This window comes from Salmo salar, chromosome ssa09, assembly GCF_905237065.1.
Source record: "Salmo salar chromosome ssa09, Ssal_v3.1, whole genome shotgun sequence".
Classification (NCBI taxonomy): domain Eukaryota; kingdom Metazoa; phylum Chordata; class Actinopteri; order Salmoniformes; family Salmonidae; genus Salmo; species Salmo salar.
In genome coordinates this window covers 31,369,829-31,385,348 of record NC_059450.1, presented here as the reverse complement: position 1 = coordinate 31,385,348, position 15,520 = coordinate 31,369,829, and the positions used below count along the sequence as shown (strand labels likewise).

General features: G+C 43.0%; 3 protein-coding genes across 6 annotated transcripts in view; 1 reads left to right on the top strand and 2 right to left on the bottom strand.

Moving 5' to 3' along the window:
- The window catches only part of LOC106611195 (tectonin beta-propeller repeat-containing protein 2), a 37,335-nt gene extending 35,717 nt beyond the window's left edge, over positions 1–1,618 (bottom strand). Inside the window, exons 1-3 of the mRNA XM_014211158.2 lie at positions 1,437–1,618; positions 723–966; positions 420–548 (exon numbers count right to left, since the gene is read on the bottom strand). Coding sequence (XP_014066633.2) covers positions 420–548; positions 723–944 — 351 coding nt within the window. The 5' untranslated portion in view covers positions 945–966; positions 1,437–1,618. The remainder of the gene's footprint in view (positions 1–419; positions 549–722; positions 967–1,436) is intronic.
- A 1,636-nt stretch (positions 1,619–3,254) lies between these two features.
- On the top strand, positions 3,255–8,478 carry znf839 (zinc finger protein 839). 2 transcript variants are annotated; one of them, XM_014211157.2, is made up of 8 exons: positions 3,255–4,461; positions 4,690–5,607; positions 5,885–6,088; positions 6,288–6,380; positions 6,622–6,768; positions 7,008–7,118; positions 7,261–7,354; positions 7,471–8,478. In XM_014211157.2, the coding sequence occupies exons 1-8, from the start codon at positions 4,255–4,257 to the stop codon at positions 8,157–8,159; spliced, it is 2,463 nt and encodes an 820-aa protein (XP_014066632.2). In that variant the 5' UTR covers positions 3,255–4,254; the 3' UTR covers positions 8,160–8,478. The 2 variants fall into 2 exon arrangements, with proteins under 2 accessions (XP_014066632.2, XP_014066631.2); XM_014211156.2 differs by having other exon boundaries at positions 3,261–4,461; positions 4,687–5,607.
- Positions 8,357–15,424, bottom strand: cinp (cyclin dependent kinase 2 interacting protein). Of its 3 annotated transcripts, none has more exons than XM_014211049.2 (5): positions 15,269–15,424; positions 9,832–10,015; positions 9,520–9,652; positions 9,142–9,271; positions 8,357–8,925 (listed from the first exon to the last, which is right to left on the bottom strand). In XM_014211049.2, exons 1-5 carry the CDS (start codon positions 15,273–15,275, stop codon positions 8,726–8,728), a joined length of 654 nt encoding a protein of 217 aa, XP_014066524.1. In that variant the 5' UTR covers positions 15,276–15,424; the 3' UTR covers positions 8,357–8,725.
- Between the last annotated feature and the right edge of the window lie 96 nt (positions 15,425–15,520).

The following is a 15,520-nucleotide window of genomic DNA, read 5'->3' as shown; positions in this document are numbered from 1 at the left end:
TCTAAATGTAAAAATAAATAAATACAGCTAGCAAATTACTAGCGAAGTCCCATAGCGGACGCTTGCTTAATGCTAACAATACGCAAGCGAACATAAACTAATTGCAACCCAGCTCATAAAGTTATACAACAATCACAAAAGGCTACTCACAGTTTGCTGTGCTCAAAAAAACAAAAATTAAACAGCAAGGATCTTGATCCAGAAGGGGATTGTCTTTGCTCTAACCAATAAGCATGATCTTGCCATCGAGCCACCACTATGTATTTTTTTTTAAATCATACTGTAGGTATTTCTAAACACCCCGGTATACGGTATATTACCCAAGCCTAGAATAAAAAATATAAAAAAATAAAACAGCTCAAAAACACCATCTTTAGTCATATCAACAGTTCAGTTGACTGATTGGTTTGTTGGCATACCTGTTTGTTCCTGCCTGGAAGTTGAGACACCAGTTGAAAGACAGCAACCCGACCAAACGCCGTGCCCACTGCCACCAAGTCATCAAAACAACTGAGCAGCTTCACTGCTGTGATAGCTTCGGATTTCCCCTGGAACGATAACATGTTTAGAATGACATACTTACTTACTTGGGGAAAAAACTTTTACTTACATTTTTTTTTTTAATATATAATATTTGGATGTTTGTTACCAAATTTGCTTTGGGGTGAAAGTGCTAAATAATTCAATCAACTAAGCAATGCCTAAAACAGTGGCATACTCACCTCTATGCTGTATTTATTAATCTGTCTGACCCGCCTGCAGTACAGGTAGAGCATCCCAATACTGCTCCCCACAGCAATGTAATCGCTGTTGGTGTCCAGAGCAGTCAGGTAGACCACTACAGAGCGGAAGCCTTTCTGGACCTTGGCAGGTATTGCATTAAGCAAGTAGTATAGGGGACAGAACTCCCTCAGGGCGCTCTGTGGAGGAGTTTGGGCTGCCATAGTGCACAGGCAATGCTCTGCTCTGTTGACAAGAAAATTAGGCACGGCTATCAAACATGTGTTGAACGCATGGTGATAGACATGACATCTATGGCATAGAATGATATAATATTTGGCTAGAGTACATAGCGTGGGACCAGGCTTGGTACCTAGCTTGCTAGTTGCTGCAGTGGTTATCCTCAGGTTTTTCACACCTTCTACTAGCTAGCACACGCCAAGTTAGCGCTAGCTCGATTAGCCTAACTAGCAACAATCCACATCAACTGAAACTACCAGCTAGTGACATTACTTGGGCAGGTCAAAATTGAATTAGCCTGCAACCGAAAATATTGGATAGCTAACGAGCTTAGAATGAGCACAGCCAGGCCAAGAGATGTTTATCAGCAATTTTGACATTTCACTTTGAGACATGAGCTAACTAGATAATGTTGACTAGCCTAGCTATCGTTAACTAACTACAAATATAAAACACAAGTGTTTACACAGACTTACATTATATTACGTCCCTATATCCTGTTATCATATAGATGGCACGTACGTTACGCTAAACTCATGTATAAAAGATAGAGCCGACGACATTGCTATCGCAACCTTCTATGATTTACTATTCGAGAACGTCAAGAGCTATGTTGTCAACAACTCTACGACTTCCTAGTCTCGCGGGAATACAATTATGCATGGCTGCCTCTACTGTGCCAGATGAGAAGTTTATTCTCATAAGAAAATGTATTGTCACTATTCAATACTGTTTATTTTTCTCTGTTGTGTGTCAAACTAAATAGGCACCTTGATATTAGGACCAACATTTGTGTATTCATGGACACATACAGTAATCCCAGTGCAGTGACCTGCAGCATCCAGCTATGTGTATTGGCATTTCAATATGATAGACAAAGCAAATATTTGTTGGATCCAGAGCTTGAGGCTGGTAACTCTAACTAACTTATCCTCTGCAGCAGAGGTAACTCTGGTTCTTCCTTTACTGTGGCGGTCCTCATGAGAGCTAGTTTCATCATTGTGCTTGATGGTTTTTGCGACTGCACTTGAAGAAACTTTCAAAGTTCTTGACATTTTCCGGATTGACTGAGCTTCATGTCTTAAAGTAATGATGGACTGTAATTTCTCTATGCTTATTTGAGCTGTTCGTTCCATAATATGGACTTGGTCTTTTACCACAAATTAACTTTTAACAAGGCACACCTGCTAACTGAAATGCATTCCAGGTGACTACCTCATGAAGCTGGTTGAGAGAATGCAAAGAGTGTGCAAAGCTGTCATCGAGGCAAAGGGTGGCAACTGAAGAATCTCAAATATAAAATATATTTTGATTGGTTTAACACTTTATTGGTTACTACATGATTTGATATGTGTTATGTCATAGTTTTGATGTCTTCACTATTAGTCTACAATGTAGAAAATAGTAAAAATAAAGAAAAACCATGGGATGAGTAGGTGTGTCCAAACTTTTGACTGGTACTGTACATAATTGGGTCGTACAGGAGCAGGTGGTTACATCCCTGAATTTGATGTAGAGATATGTTGAAACTAACAGATTAACTGTCAGTATATTAAGTTGAACATTTGGCAATAGTAGGTGCTCCAGTGGGTGGAGGACGCTCCGCTCCACCAGTCAGAAATGTAGAATGGTCAGATTCCCTGTCTGTACTGAACAGTTTATCATCCGGAAAATCTAATAGGAGTGACCTGCTATTGAAGGCATTAATGTTATTATGGAGAATCAAGAGACTGGGAGTAGTAGTGCGATTCTGCTGGGTCCCAGCCCACTTGGGAGTGAAATAGTAGACCAGGTAGCCAAAAGGGCTTTAAAACTAGATATAATTGATATTTGTGCTCCACTGGGTAGAGATGTGTGGCAGAAGATGTGGGACTCAGAGCCCAAGGGCCGGCATTTATATGCCCTCCAAAGAACGGTTGGTGGACCAAGATTCAAGGGTCAAATTAAGAAGGAAGAGGTGGTGTTTGCTCAGTTGAGTCTAGGACTTTGTAAATTAAAATCGGCATTATATCTGGTTGGCAAGCATGCAAATGGTTTGTGTACAGAGTGTATAATTTATGAAACAGTAAAGCATTTGTTGATGTATTGTTGTAAGTACCGGTATGTGGAAGAGAGAGAAATATTGAAGTGTAGGGTTATTGAGGTTGGATGGGGATCAGGGTGTTGAACGGGATTTTGGGGATAGGTTGTTATAAGTTAGTAGGGCTGTTTTTTATTTTCTTAGTAGTACCGTATTACATAAGAGGGTTTAATTTATCTTAATTACTGGTTTCTTTATTCAGTCTGTGAACTGTGATTAACTACACACTCCAGGACAGTAGGCGGTGGCATGCACCTCTAACATTTGTTTGCGGACCGCTATAATGATATAGAATACGAAGAACGGATCCGGAAACGGCATATCAACGCTAGAGAAAAATATAATAGCTTCAGCTAGCAGTCTCTTAGCTCACGACGTGAACTGTTTCCTTCTGTAGCGTTTAATGATTGCACCGTTTCACAATATTGCAACAACAAAAAATTGGGACCATTGCAGTAACCTTTGTAGATAAATATTTTTACAAACGTATTGGTCTGTAAAAATTTATCGAAATTCAAGTTACCTAACCTATCGATTGGTTCAGGATTGCACATGAACATCTAGCTAGCTAGCTACAACAATCAAAATGGCCGACAACGAGAGCAATATGTCAAGTACAACAACAGGGGCAGATCATGTTACAGTGTCTCAAGTTCCATGTGTTTCTGAATTGCCAGTAAACCAGAAGCAAGTCGGCGAGAAATGCATTGAAGCAAATGCACCTGAGATCACCGAAGCCCAGGGCTTGACAGATTTCCTGCAAAACTGCACAAAAGAGGAGACATTCGTTGCAAAGGACTCGCAGGAGGTTGTCAGCCAAACTGAAGACCATGAACAACAACCTGAACAGAACATAATCTTCTATTGTTGAGACCCCAGGTATTGCAACGGGAGCAGAGTATTCTACAGTCAGTGCTGACTTTGTAAATGCTCTTGCACCTGGGACCACCATCATTTATGTGCAACCAGATGGTAGTTTTGTTGAGGGATCAGGTCTGACTGAAGAGGAGCAGCAACAGCTAGTGGAGCAGTTGGCTAAACAGCAGCTTATCACAGTAACTGAGAATGAGGCTGCTCGTCTGTTTGAACAAAATCAAGGCATCAAAACAGTCCCTACTACTTCGTCACAGATACAGTATACTATTCCCAGTACAGCACTGGCTCCCAACGAACTGCAACAAGTGATAGAGCAAGTTACCAAATCTCAGCAATTCATGGCCCAGACACCCAAGGGATCAGAGCAGGTTGTGACCACACTGGATCCCACAACTGGCTTGTTCACGACTGTAGCAGCTTCTGAGATTGCAGTAGCAAGCCCACAGCCACTGGTCACTATGCAGAATGCATCACAGAAGCTGAAAAATGTTGCGAAACATGTGGCACTTCAGTCCCACAATGGTACACGCCTGGTTCAGAAAAAGGTAACAACTTTTGGTATTTGTTCATGTATTCTGTTATAATTTAGCTTGTAGTCCAAATTATTGCTTGTGACTTTCACTGATAAGTAGTATGCTTAATTGTCAAATTCTGTTTTTAAGGAGAAAAAAAAGCTAATATTCGATCATTGCACTTTAATCAGCTGCATGAAATCTACTGTCTGGCAATTATGACCGCCACTGACATTAATATTGTTTATATTTTACCAGCAGGAAACCATCAGAATCCAAGTCCAGATACCCTCTGGAAAGCAGGAGGGGAAAGGACCTACACAGGCTACCATTTCAATCCCTCAACAGAAGAACTTGGCTGTGGCCAGTCAAGGCCAGCAAGTCAAAGTGTCTACAAACGGCAGTGTGAGCAACAGCCCCCAGATCATCCACATCACACCCATAGTGGGACAGCAACAGTACTTCCTACAGCAGAACCCTGGAGACCCTCCTATTCAGCTGCTACTGCAGAGCTCAACGCCTGTGGTTGGGAGCCTGGTTCCCGTTGTGCACAAACTTCCTATACCTGTTCAGACCCCTGTCCAGCAGCCTTCAGGTAAGGCCCCGGTCAATGGCACAACAGTCACAGCAGTTAAACCTGCCATGTCTGTCTCTGTCCCCACAGTGGAAAAAGTCAAAAGGGTCAAAACCAGAATGAAAAAGGCACCAAAAATCAAAACGCGTTCCGGGAGGGTGTCCAGACCGCCCAAGTACAAGGTGAAGGACTATAAATTCATCAAGACAGAGGACTTGGCCGAGAGCCATCAGTCAGATTCTGACGACTACTCTGAAATCAGTGTGGAGGAAGATGAAGATGGTGAGGATGGTAAAAAGGGAGCAGCATCTATGATTTACAGTCACAAGCGGAAGGCTTTTCAATGTGAAACGTGCGATAAAGCTTACATAGGCCATGGAGGTCTGTCCAGACACTACAGGCTGAACCCCTCCCACGGTGAACTGAAGTCACTTCCTGAAGGGACCTCTAAAACAGACAGCCCTGGTAAAAGCGCAGACACTGGGGCCGAACATAAGAAGCCGACTGAAGAAAGTAATGCAAGCAGTGTTAAAAATACATCAGGTCCTGAGAAAAGTGAGGCCACAGAGAAAACAGCTGCTGCAATGTCAACCACTCAACAAAAAGTAAGACCCTACAAAGTTACCGTCTCAACCAATGTTGACAGAAAATTACCATTGGTATGTTTACAACCCATAGCTAATTTAGCCTAAAGCTAATATGGTTATGTCTGTCTGTTATAGTGCCAGTTTCTTGGACACAGACTAAGCCTAGTCCTGTTCTAAAAATACAAATCATGCACAATGGAAAATCTCTTGAAATAGCTTTAGTTCAGGACTAGGCTTAATCTGTTTCTGGGAAACCGATCCATAGTGTTTTACTGATTCTGTTGTACCTCCACAGGCAGATACCACAGCAACCCAAGAAGTAGCAGCTTCTACCAGGCAGGCTGTGGTACAGGCTCGGGGACCAGGGAGGCCCAGAGGACGAGGCAGACCACCTACCAAAGCACACCCAGCGGTGAGACTGGGCCGACCTCCAAAGCTAGGAGGGGGAGCAGCCAGCGTGGAGCAGCAGACCCAGAGTAGGAAAGCATGGCTCAAAGAGGTACATCAAATTAGGCGTCAGGATTAGAAAACGTTACTACCATAATAAATGTGCTCAAAAGCATTTTGTTCTAAGAATGCAACACGCAGCGATGCTGTGAGTATCACATCTGAAAATCATACCTACCAATGGTGCTAATGACAAAGGATAGGAATGTGAATATACTAGTACTTTACTACATCACTTGTCCCCTGTTTAGGTGACACACGAATGTGACAATGAAGAACTTATGGAGACTGTGCTCCCTCGTTTGGCAAAGGTCATGACTGTCTGGGAGTTCCTCCTGATGAAGGTACGGTCACCACCTGAAAAACAGTGCAATAAAAAAAGTTACGCAATACATGGTTTTTGCTACACAATGTTTGAATGCATGGTGATATAGTGGGAAAATTGGATCACATTTTAGGCTTGATATGGAAGCTAATTACCTCTGGACAAATGGTGGATCTTTGTCATATTTTTAGCAACAGTCAAATAAAGAATAAGATGTTCTGTTTAAGTTTACTGAATAAGTGTATCCCATTTAACCTAAGGTGGAGAAGGGGCGGCAACCCAAAACCCAGTTTTCAGATGTGTACCGGGAGTTTGAGAAGCTCCACAGTCAGGTGAAGAAGATGGCCCAAGACTACATCAGTAACCCTCAGGGTGTCCACATGGCCTTGGAGGTCCACAATGTAGAGGTAAAAATGAATACATAATATTTTCCTACTAGCACTGAGTTTGCTGATAACTACTTTGAGGGAAAATGTACTTGCCTACGACTGTGATATGTGGTTGTCTCACCCAGCTATCTTAAGATGAATGCACTAATTGTAAGTCACTCTGGATATGAGCATCTGCTAAATTACTAAATTGTTATTCCATCTTGGAATCAAAATGTGGAGAGTAAAATGTTCATACTGTACATCCTGTCACTTAGGTTGCCAAATCTCTTGGCATCTTCGATGAGGTGAACAAGTTCAAAGTTCTGAACCCTACAACTCAGCAGAATGTCACCAACATGGCAACCAAGAATGTCCACTACATGGAGGTAAGGAGAGCACCATTTAATTTAGACCACACACACTTATGGAATTATGGCATTATTATGGATTTTTTTCATAATAATGAATTGTTATGAGATGCTCAGATTTGAGTAATTGTTAGATTGATGTAAGTCTTTCTCTACCTAGAATTCTAAAATGTTACCTCCAACAAAGAGATTTAAAATGGAAAACCAGGCTGGTGTTCAGATCCATCAGAACGGCATTGAGACTTCCACAAAAGGTATGTTGTACTTTTTTACCTGATGCTACTATCAATTTGTGGATGAATATTTGCTATATGTCCAAAGCAGATCACTTGTCATTATCTTCTGCTTTCTTTTCCCTGTATCCTCTCAGAATCAAGTGAGGCCAAAGTAGAGAACACCGCAACAACAAGCATGAAGTACATATCACCAGATACTGAGGTGGCCACCAAGAGCCCCGTGGGCCCTCAAGTCACTCAGACTGCTACCATCACACCACAGGTCGTCTCATCTAACCCTGAGACGAACATAACACCCATGGAACTGATCCAGGATCACTTATCCAACAGCATGACAGAGACCATTGACTCAGTAGGAGGAGAGGAGGCCATGGAGACAGATCAGGGTGTGTCTGGTACAGAACCCACCGAGGTCCTGAGCTCCAGTGACATAGCGGATCAAATGAAGGAGCTAGAGAAGGCCTTGGCCACAGACCCAGTCGCAGTTGATCAGCAGCCCAGGAGTACTCAGCCGCAGCAGTCCAACCCTACCCCAGTCCAGCAGAGTGGCCTGACCCAGGCTGCCTCCACCTCCAGCGGACTAGGCCAGGTGGTGGTTCAGGAGGCCCAGGGCTGCCAGGACGTCCAGGAGATCTACATCCAGACTGAGGGGCTGACCATGCACCTAGCAGAGGGCCAGGAGGGCGAATTGGCCTCGGAGCGCATCGTCATCGTCAACGGGCCTGACGGCACCACTATGCACATCCGCGCCCCTGAAGGAGTCCCTCTGGAAGCAGTCCACGCTCTGCTTGGTATTGAGGCTGAGGGGAAACCACAGCAGTGATGATGTTTTGTTCCTCCACACCCGGCCACCTCAACACCAAGCACACATCTCTCTTTTCCATCTGGTGGATTTTAAGTGTATTCCTGGTATTCTTTGTAAATTTGTAAACGTTCTTTTCGATGTGGTGTTTTCATCCTTTAACAAGTGCTTAGTTTGTGATATGTTTATATGTAGATAAATATCAAAGCAGTACAAAAAAAAGTTGCACTATTTTATTACTTTTTATATATTTGGGTGTAACATTTTCCAAAAATAGGTTTATAATACCATTGGAAATGAACGCAAATAAAATCAAAAGTTGAGAAATTGTGGTTATTAATTTCCATGTTTCATTTGTGACTCATTGTTGCAGTACAACCATTTCATATGCTGTACAGTTGAACTAATTTTCCTAATAAAGGATGCGAGAACCAAATCATTATATTATTTCATGTTGAAACCAGCAGCATTGCTGTGCATGAGTTCCTTTGTAATGGCCATAAAGTAGTTGTAATCTATTTATGGACTTGTTAGTACAGTAGCCATACAAGTCCATAAACAGTATAGAATGTTCCAACTGAAGTTTGTTAAATTGGCCTATGCCCCGTCTCTAAAAGAAGACCCTCTAACAGTAACTTTGCCCTGTCATCTGTGTACGGCTGATACAGCCAGCAGGAGAGGTACACCATTGAAAGGTCTGGGTTAGTTGTGTGAGCTAGTTCCTGAAGAATAGCCCGTTTCAGAGTCAGTTCTTGCTTGTAGGCTTCATAGAGCTCGGAGGAGACGTCTGCTGCAATGAAAAGAGACATTTCATAAAACAAAAATGGTCCATACTAAAAACACCTCAAGGGCCAGATACAAATTAAGCCTAGCATAGAACTAAAACGCAATTGAGAATCTCCATTGAAAGTGTTTTTTAGTCTAGAACTTGGTGTAGTCTGGAAAACCGGTTCAATGTGTATTTTCAAAGCATAGGGCATCTAAAACTGATTAATAGTCTCACCGAACTGTGACGTAGGCCAGGTCTGAAACAAAGGAGTTTGTCTTCCTCCTGTTCCATACTGGAACGTCTCCAGATCGATGATCCCCTTCTCAGAGGAAACTAACTTCTCCATTTTTGATACAATACGAGTCTGATGGAAATAAAAACAATTGTCAGTAATGACACCGACAGCACAATTGTAGCCTGGTCCCAGATATGTTTGTGTTGTGACAATGACCATTGAGTTTGCAAGACAGTACAAACAGATCTGGAACCAGGCTACAATTGTTGGTGTTTCCAGAGAGAAAAAGAGAAGGTGGAACAATCCTCAATCAAGATTTGGCAGATTCTTCCACAATCTTTGGTTCTGTTCAATAATGGCACAAATAATCGACTCACCATTTTGTCCACGACACGTAGCAACTTGTCACACTCCTCTTCTAGTTCTCTACTGTTTTCAAATGCATTCTCTGAATTAGAGCTGGCAGAGGTGTCCTGACCCTCCATCATGACTTGCATCTCTTTCTGTGAACTGATTTTAATAAAGGGATAAGGAGGGGTGCACTTTAAGAGGTCTCTCACATTGGCATGACTTTCCTCCAAATTCTGTCTAATAATCCATGGATTTATACATGTATTATTATCCTACTACAAATCTTACAACAGCCTCATTGGTAGAAACCACACATTGCAGAACATGGATTGACTTACCTTTTATTGAATCCTAAATTCACTATCTTATTTGCCATGGTGGATCCTTCATCATTCAGTCGGTCCCATTTCAGAATCAGATTGTGCCAGTCTGCTGCGTTGTCCTTCACTTTCCTTGCACTGCCAGTCACTGCAGACTGGGACTTTCTGCCAGGAGTGGTCGTCTCTGATCCTTTTAGGTCTACTGGGGAAAAGACAGAAACACTTCTATGTGTGGCCTAAGAGAGTGTGCCTGCCTGCTAGTGTCTTTGGTGTGGCCAAAGATATGGGAAGAGGTAATTTACTGACAACCAAGTAATGGGTAGATGAGTATATTAGATTAATTTGTATTGCATTGATAGAAGATGAAATAAAACATAGCAAGTGATTCACCAGCTGACACAAGAAGGCTTCTTACTAACTACCATTATGATTCTAAGGATGTAGCCAGAGCCATATATTTCATATTTAACAAAAATATAAACGCAACGTGAAACAATTTCAATGATTTACAGAGTTACAGTTCATATAAGGAAATCCGTCAATTTAAATAAATGTATTAAGGCCCTAATCTATAGATTTCACATGACTGGGCAGGAGCACAACCATGGGTGGGCCTTGGAGGGCCCAGGCCCAGCCAATCAGAATGAGTTTTTCCCCACAAAAGGGATTTATTACAGACAGAAATAATCCTCAGTTTTATCAGCTGTCCGAGTGGCTGGTCTAAGAAGATCCCGCAGGTAAAGAAGGCGGATGTGAAGGTCCTGGGCTGGCGTGGTTACAAGTGGTCTGCGGTTGTGAGGCCGGTTGGACTTACTGCCAAATACTCTAAAACGACGTTGGAGGCAGCTTAGAGTAGAGAAATTAATATTCAATTCTCTGGCAACAGCTCTGGTGGACATTCCTGCAGTCTGCATGTCAATTGCACGATCCCTAAAAACTTGAGACGTGGTGTTGTGTGACAAAACTGCACACAAAAAAATTGTCAGAGACTCCAGTCACCCAAGTCATAGACTGTTTTCTCTGCTACCGCAGGGCAAGCGGAACCGGAGCGCCAAGTCCAGGTTCCTTAACAGCTTCTACCCCCAAACCATAAGACTGCTGAACAATTAAACGAATGGCCACCAGACTATTTACATTAACCTCACCCCCTCCATTTGTTTTGTACACTGCTGCTACTCGCTGTTTATTATCTATGCATATTCACTTTACCCCAACCTACATGTACAAATTACCTCGACTAACCTGTACATTGACTCGGTACCGGTACCCCCTGTATATAGCCTCAATGTTGTTATTTTATTGTGTTACTTTGTAATATTTTTTACATGAGTTTATTTCGTTCTTCTTGAACTGCACTGTTGGTTAAGGGCTTGTAAGTATGCATTTCACGGTAAGGTCTACACTTGTTGTACTCGGCGCATGTGACAAATAATGTTTGATTTGATTTTAGAGTGGCCTTTCATTGTCCCCAGCACAAGGTGCACCTGTGTAATGATCATGCTGTTTAATCAGCTTCTTGATACGCCACACCTGTCGGGTGTAACGTCCATTTGTATAGTTTACTTAGCTACCTGAGTCATCTCTCCCCGCCACCCAATGAGAGCATTTGTTGTTCCTCGACCACGAGACACTTGCATTGAGTCTGCATGGTCAATGCAGCATATGCAACAATGTTGATGACAACGATGATGTTTCCACTTTGCTTCTTAATATAAATCCACTAGCGTTATATCATTAATATTAGTTTGTGTTTTTACATCAGCAAACAGCTTGTTTGTCTTTTCTTCGCAAATTGGGCCTAAATCTTGTTAGCCGCTAATGCTAATCACTAGTTAGCTGGCTAACAAGCTAATAAATGTACTGAATCAGAGGACACATAATTAGCTATACAGCCTGATAATACCAGTGATGGTGTAGACCTAAATCAGCATGATGTTTGTACAACAGCATTAAGTAGCTAAGATAAAACCTTCAATGTAGCCAACGATTATAGGGTCCCCAAGGAAACACAACACTTTGGTTCCTACCCTGTCACAATAACTCCTCCCTGGCATTTTAATTCCTTGTCATGTCAAACAACACTGTATTCAAAGTGTCAACATTTATATTCTAACTATAGAATTAGAATAATCATATTTCCATGATTCCAACAGTTCACACAAGTGTTTTAATCTCAATCACTAGTCAAATTGCAGTTGTAACATTTGGTTAAAAATAAGGCCTAGATGATTTGCCCATATCGTGCAGCCCTATGTGGCAGTATGGAAATTATCTCAAATGAGTGCAGGAAATGCAAAAATGTATGAAAATGCTGAAAACTATTTTTATTTTAAGTTAAATTGAACAGTATAAAAGAATCAGAATGGAGAACGACCCATTGAAATCCCTTGGAATATAGGTGTTGCCACCCTAGGGTCACGTACTACTGAGCAAATTTAACAAGATTGCCGTCTCGCTTCAAGTCCTTAGGAAACTACGCAGTATTTCTTTTTTTAATGTATTTTTTCTTACATTGTTAGCCCAGCAAATCTTAAAAGTCTTATTACATACAGCCAGGAAGAACTATTGGATATAAGACGGACGTCAATTTACCAACCAGGAATACGACTTTCCCGAAGCGGATCCTCTGTTTGGACCAGCACCCAGGACAATGGATCTAATCCCAGAAGCAGACCCAAGACAACGGCGCCGCAGAAGGGGCAGACGTAGCGGCCTGGTCAAGCTCCATAGACGTGCACATCGCCCACCGTTTTCGAGTATACTACTCGCCAATGACCAGTCTCTTGACAACAAGGTAGACGAAATTAGAGCAAGGGTTGCCTTCCAGAGAAACATCAGAGATTGCAACATTCTCTGTTTCACAGAAACATGGCTCTCTCGGGATACGTTGTCGGAATCGGTTCAGCCACCGGGCTTCCCCATGCATCGCGCCGACAGAGATAAACACCTCTCTGGGAAGAGGGGGTGTATGCTTCATGATTAATGACCCATGGTGTAATCATAACATACAGGAACTCAAGTCCTTCTGCTCACCTGACCTAGAATTCCTTACAATCAAATGCCGGCCATATTATCTCCCAAGAGAATTCTCGTCAGTTATCGTCACAGCTGTGTATATACCCCCTCAAGCAGACCACTTGACGGAACTTCACTGGAAACCATATATCCTGAGGCTGCATTTATTGTATTAAAACCTACACCAACCAGAAACCGTGGATGGATGGCGGCATTCGCGGCAAAACTGATGGAAAGAGGTCTGGGAATATGGCTGAATTTAAACAGTGTAGTTATTCCCACTGCAAGACAATCAAACTAGTGAAAAGCCAGTACAGGGACAAAGTGGAGTCACAATTCAATGGCTCAGACACGAGACGAATGTGGCAGGGGCTACAGGAAATCACGGACTACAAAAAGAAAACCAGCCATGTCACGGACACCGACATCACGCTTCCAGACAAACTAAACACCTTCTTTTCCCACTTTGAGGATAATACTGTGCCACCGTCGCGGACCGCAAACAATAACTTTTCTGTGGCCGACATGAGTAAAACATTTAAAAGTGTTAACCCTCGCTAGGCTGCTGGCCCAGACGGCATCCCTAGCCGCATCCTCAGAGCATGCACAGACCAGCTGGCTGGTGTGTTCACGGACATATTCAATCGCTCCCTATCCCAGTCTGCTGTCCCCACATACTTTAAGATGGCCAACATTGTTCCTGTACCCAAGAAGGCAAAGATAACTGAACTAAATGACTACCACCCCGTAGCACTCACTTCTGTCATCATGAAGTGCATTGAGAGACTAGTCAAGGATCATATCACCTCCACCTTACTGGCCACCCTAGACCCACTTCAGTTTGAATACCGCCCTACCAGGTCCACAGACGATGCAATCGCCATCACACTGCCCAATCCCATCTGGACAAGAGGAATACCTATGTAAGAATGCTGTTCATTGATTACAGCTCGGCATTCAACACCATAGTACCCTCCAAGCTCATCATCAAGCTGGAGACCCTGGGCCTGCCTGTGCAATTGGGTCCTGGACTTCGACGGGCCGCCTCCAGGTGGTGAAAGTAGGAAACAAAATCTCCACCTCGCTGACCCTCAACACCGGGGCGTGCTCAGCCCCCTCCTGTACTCCCTGTTCACTCACGACTGCGTGGCCATGCACACCTCCAACTCAATCATAAAGTTTGCAGGCGATACAATAGTAGTGGGCTTGATTACCAACAACGACGAGACAACCTACAGGGAGAAGGTGAGGGTGTGTGGTGTCAGGAAAACAACCTCTCACTCAACGTAAACAAAACAAAGGAGATGACTGTGGACTTCAGGAAACAGCAGAGGGAGCACCCCCCTATCCACATCGAAGTGACAGCAGTGGAGAAAGTGGAAAGTTTTAAGTTCCTTCGGCGTACACATCACAGACAAACTGAAATGGTCCACCCACACAGACAGTGTGGTGAAGAAGGCGCAACAGCGCCTCTTCAAACTCAGGAGGCTGATGAAATTTGGCTTGTCACCCAAAATCCTGACAAACTTTTATAGATCCACAATCGAAAGCATCCTGTCGGGCTGTATCACAGCCTGGTACGACAACTGCTCCGCCCTCAACCGCAAGGCTCTCCAGAGGGTGGTGCGGTCTGCACAATGCATCACCGGGGGCAAACTACCTTCCCTCCATGACACCTACAGCACACGATGTCACAGGAAGGCCAAAAAGATCATCAAGGACAACAACCACCTGAGCCTCTGCCTGTTCACACTGCTACCATCCAGAAGGCGAGGTCAGGACAGGTGCATCAAAGCTGGGACCGAGAGAAGCTGTTCTTCAGTCGATCTCAAGGCCATCAGACTGCTTAACAGCAATCACTAACTCAGAGAGGCTGCTGCCTACATGGAGACCCAAATCACTGGCCACTTTAAACAAATGGATCACAAGTCACTTTAAAACAATGGCACTTTAAATAATGCCACTTTAATAATGTTTACATATCTAACATTACTCATATGTATATACTGTATTTTATACCATATATTGCACCTTGCCTATGCCGCTCGGCCATCGCTCATCCATATATTTATATGTACATATTCTCATTCACCCTTTAGATGTGTATTAAGTAGTTGTTGGGGAACTGTTAGATTACTTGTTAGATTTTAGTGCACTGTCGGAACCAGAAGCACAAGCACTTCGCTACACTCGCATTAACATCTGCTAACCATGTGTATGTGACAAATACAACTTGATTTTACTTTTATTATTCAAAAACATAAAATAACGTCATGCCGTGATATATTTTCTCCATATCGCCCAGACCTAGTAGCTTGCTACCTCTGGTCCAGGGCATCATTCGAAGCTAGACCAGAGCTAGTGGTAGCTAGCTAGCTCAGTAGTGGTCCAATCAATCACCATTGAATTCGCTAACACAAGACTGTAGTTATTGCCTTACCTTCCATTGTTATTGTATATCCATGGTTTATACTATTCAAGGGAAGTTAGTTTATTGAAGTACTCTTGTGCTTTCTGAAGCACACATTTCTTCCAAAGTCAACTTTCGCATATTTCTTCTTCTGGGTCTGTGACAGACTGTCAGCGCCCGTGAAAATACCGCCACCTACCTCAGAGTGTTGAATTACAAGGGATTTCAGTGTCTTGCACCTCCCAGTACATTCTCAGTAACACACACACACACACACACACA